General features: G+C 67.1%; 1 protein-coding gene across 2 annotated transcripts in view; it reads right to left on the bottom strand.

Annotated features, from left to right (window-relative positions):
- Window positions 1–1,868, bottom strand: part of F10 (coagulation factor X) — an 11,876-nt gene that overhangs the window by 2,332 nt on the left and 7,676 nt on the right. For both annotated transcript variants that reach the window (XM_077753924.1, XM_077753925.1), the window contains exon 6: window positions 1,160–1,407. In XM_077753924.1, the coding sequence (XP_077610050.1) occupies window positions 1,160–1,407 (248 nt within the window). The remainder of the gene's footprint in view (window positions 1–1,159; window positions 1,408–1,868) is intronic.

The raw sequence follows: 1,868 nt of genomic DNA, 5'->3' as shown, positions 1-1,868 counted from the left end.
AGCGCGAGGCCGTGGCCCGGGGAGCGAGCGTCGGAGGCCCAGGAGGCCCCGCGGACCTTCCTCCCATCTCCCTTCTTCCCAGAGAGCAGACCGGCCTTGCAAATCTGGAGGTGGAGCACTTTTAGTTTTCCCTTTATCTGTTGAGTTCCCCGGCGCGCGGCTGGCGCCTGCCGGCTGGTGGAACAACTGAGGTTCAAGCCTGGAAGCGCTCCTGAACTCTGGGCCGCCTGGAGCAGCGGAGCGAGGGAGCGCCGGGCTTCCCGGGGCCGGGGCCCCAGCCCTTCCCTCAACGTGGCGCGGGGCCGCTGGGCGGGCCGGGCCGGGCAGGACTCATGTGCTCCCGGAGAGGATCCCGCGCCCAGGTCGCCCTCTCCTGTCCGCTTGTGGGGGGCCTTCCAAAGCCCCCCCGGAGCTCCACGCCGCCACCCGCCCGGGGCCACTGAGCTCCCACTGGGGCCGCACCAGTGCCACTCGTTCAGCACACACCGACCCCCGGGGGGGCCGCCCCCGCGGCTCTGGGCGTGCACACGGGGGGACAGCCCCGCTGAGCTCACCTGCTACACCTGGGCCATCGTGGGGCCCACGGCCATTCTCCCCGAACGTGTGCTGTGGCCACGGTGACCACGTGCGGACACGCTCCTCCCTGGGCCCCTGATAGCGTGGACAAACGCACACGGGCTTCGGGGCGGGAGGCAGGGCAGGTGGGGAAGTGCGTCAAGGTTGGTGGTGGCTCTGGAGCTTTCGCTGTGGGCTTTGGACACTAAGCGCTTCACGTGCCGGAGAGAACAGGCGGCAACACCCAGTGAAACCCGAATCAGGTAAACTGCCAACAACGTCGGGTACCAACGTGTCCCCTGCCGTCTTTGGGACAAACTTCCACTAAAAATTGTTCATCGTTTATCTGAAACTCAACGCCAAGCACAAGTCCTGTGTGCCCTCTGCTCACCTGTAACCTTGGTCCAAATCAACAACCAGAGAGCGATTTGTTACCTTTGCAAACGGATGTACCTTTCCCCAAATTGCTACCTGCCTTGTTAGGACTGACCAAGTTAGAGAGGAGACCGAGNCCCACCCAGCCACCCCCCTCCCTCTGCCCCAGAGCCAGCAGGGTGTCCCCACCACCCACCCGCACGCACCACCAGGCCCGCCCAGCAGTCACCTGCCAGGGACACTCGCCGTCTGTGCAGTCCCGCCCGCCCACGATCCGGATCAGGTCGCTTGTGTCCTCCGTGGGGCTGGCCTCCATCCTGTTCCAGGCCAGCAGGTCCAGAGGGCTCTCGGTGGGAGGCAGGTCTCCAGGGTCGTCCTGCTCGGGCTCGTCTGCGACCGAGGGACCCTCACCGCTGCGGGCGGTCTCGGCTGACCTCCTCCTGCGCTTCGGAGTGTGTTTCCCGCAGGGGAAAGGCCCTGAAATCACGGGCGGCCTCAGCCGGGTGGGACCCTCCTCGACCCTGCAAGAGCTGTCCACCCGGCCTGGCGGCGGCGGAGGGAACAGAGAGGAGCCAGGTGCGCCCTGCCGCGGAGGCGCGTGGTGGGACAGGACCCCGGCCCCTCGCTGGGCCCCGTCCTCTCTGAGCCTCTAGGAGGCCAGACCCCGGCTGGCCTTCATCAGGGAAAAGGAAACCTGAGGGCGTCACTTGGGGCCTGCGTGACCTAATTGTTCTTGGGGCCCTTAGCTCCCTCCTGGCTCCTCGCCCCCCAGCCCACGGCCCGGACAGTCAGGCCTGCGCTGCCCAGACGTGCTCCAACTCCAGGCTCCCAGGGCAACACGACCCACGATCACAACCGTTTCGTGGCTGCTCAGGGTCTGCCAGAGCCAGGCTCTGGGCCGATCCCCCCCCACCGCCCCCCGCGACATCTTCGCTTCC

The sequence above is a fragment of the Crocuta crocuta genome, unplaced genomic scaffold, assembly GCF_008692635.1.
Source record: "Crocuta crocuta isolate KB4526 unplaced genomic scaffold, BGI_CrCroc_1.0 scaffold31, whole genome shotgun sequence".
Lineage (NCBI taxonomy): Eukaryota > Metazoa > Chordata > Mammalia > Carnivora > Hyaenidae > Crocuta > Crocuta crocuta.
Note: the sequence above shows the minus strand (reverse complement) of the source record. Positions and strands in the feature narration are given on the sequence as shown.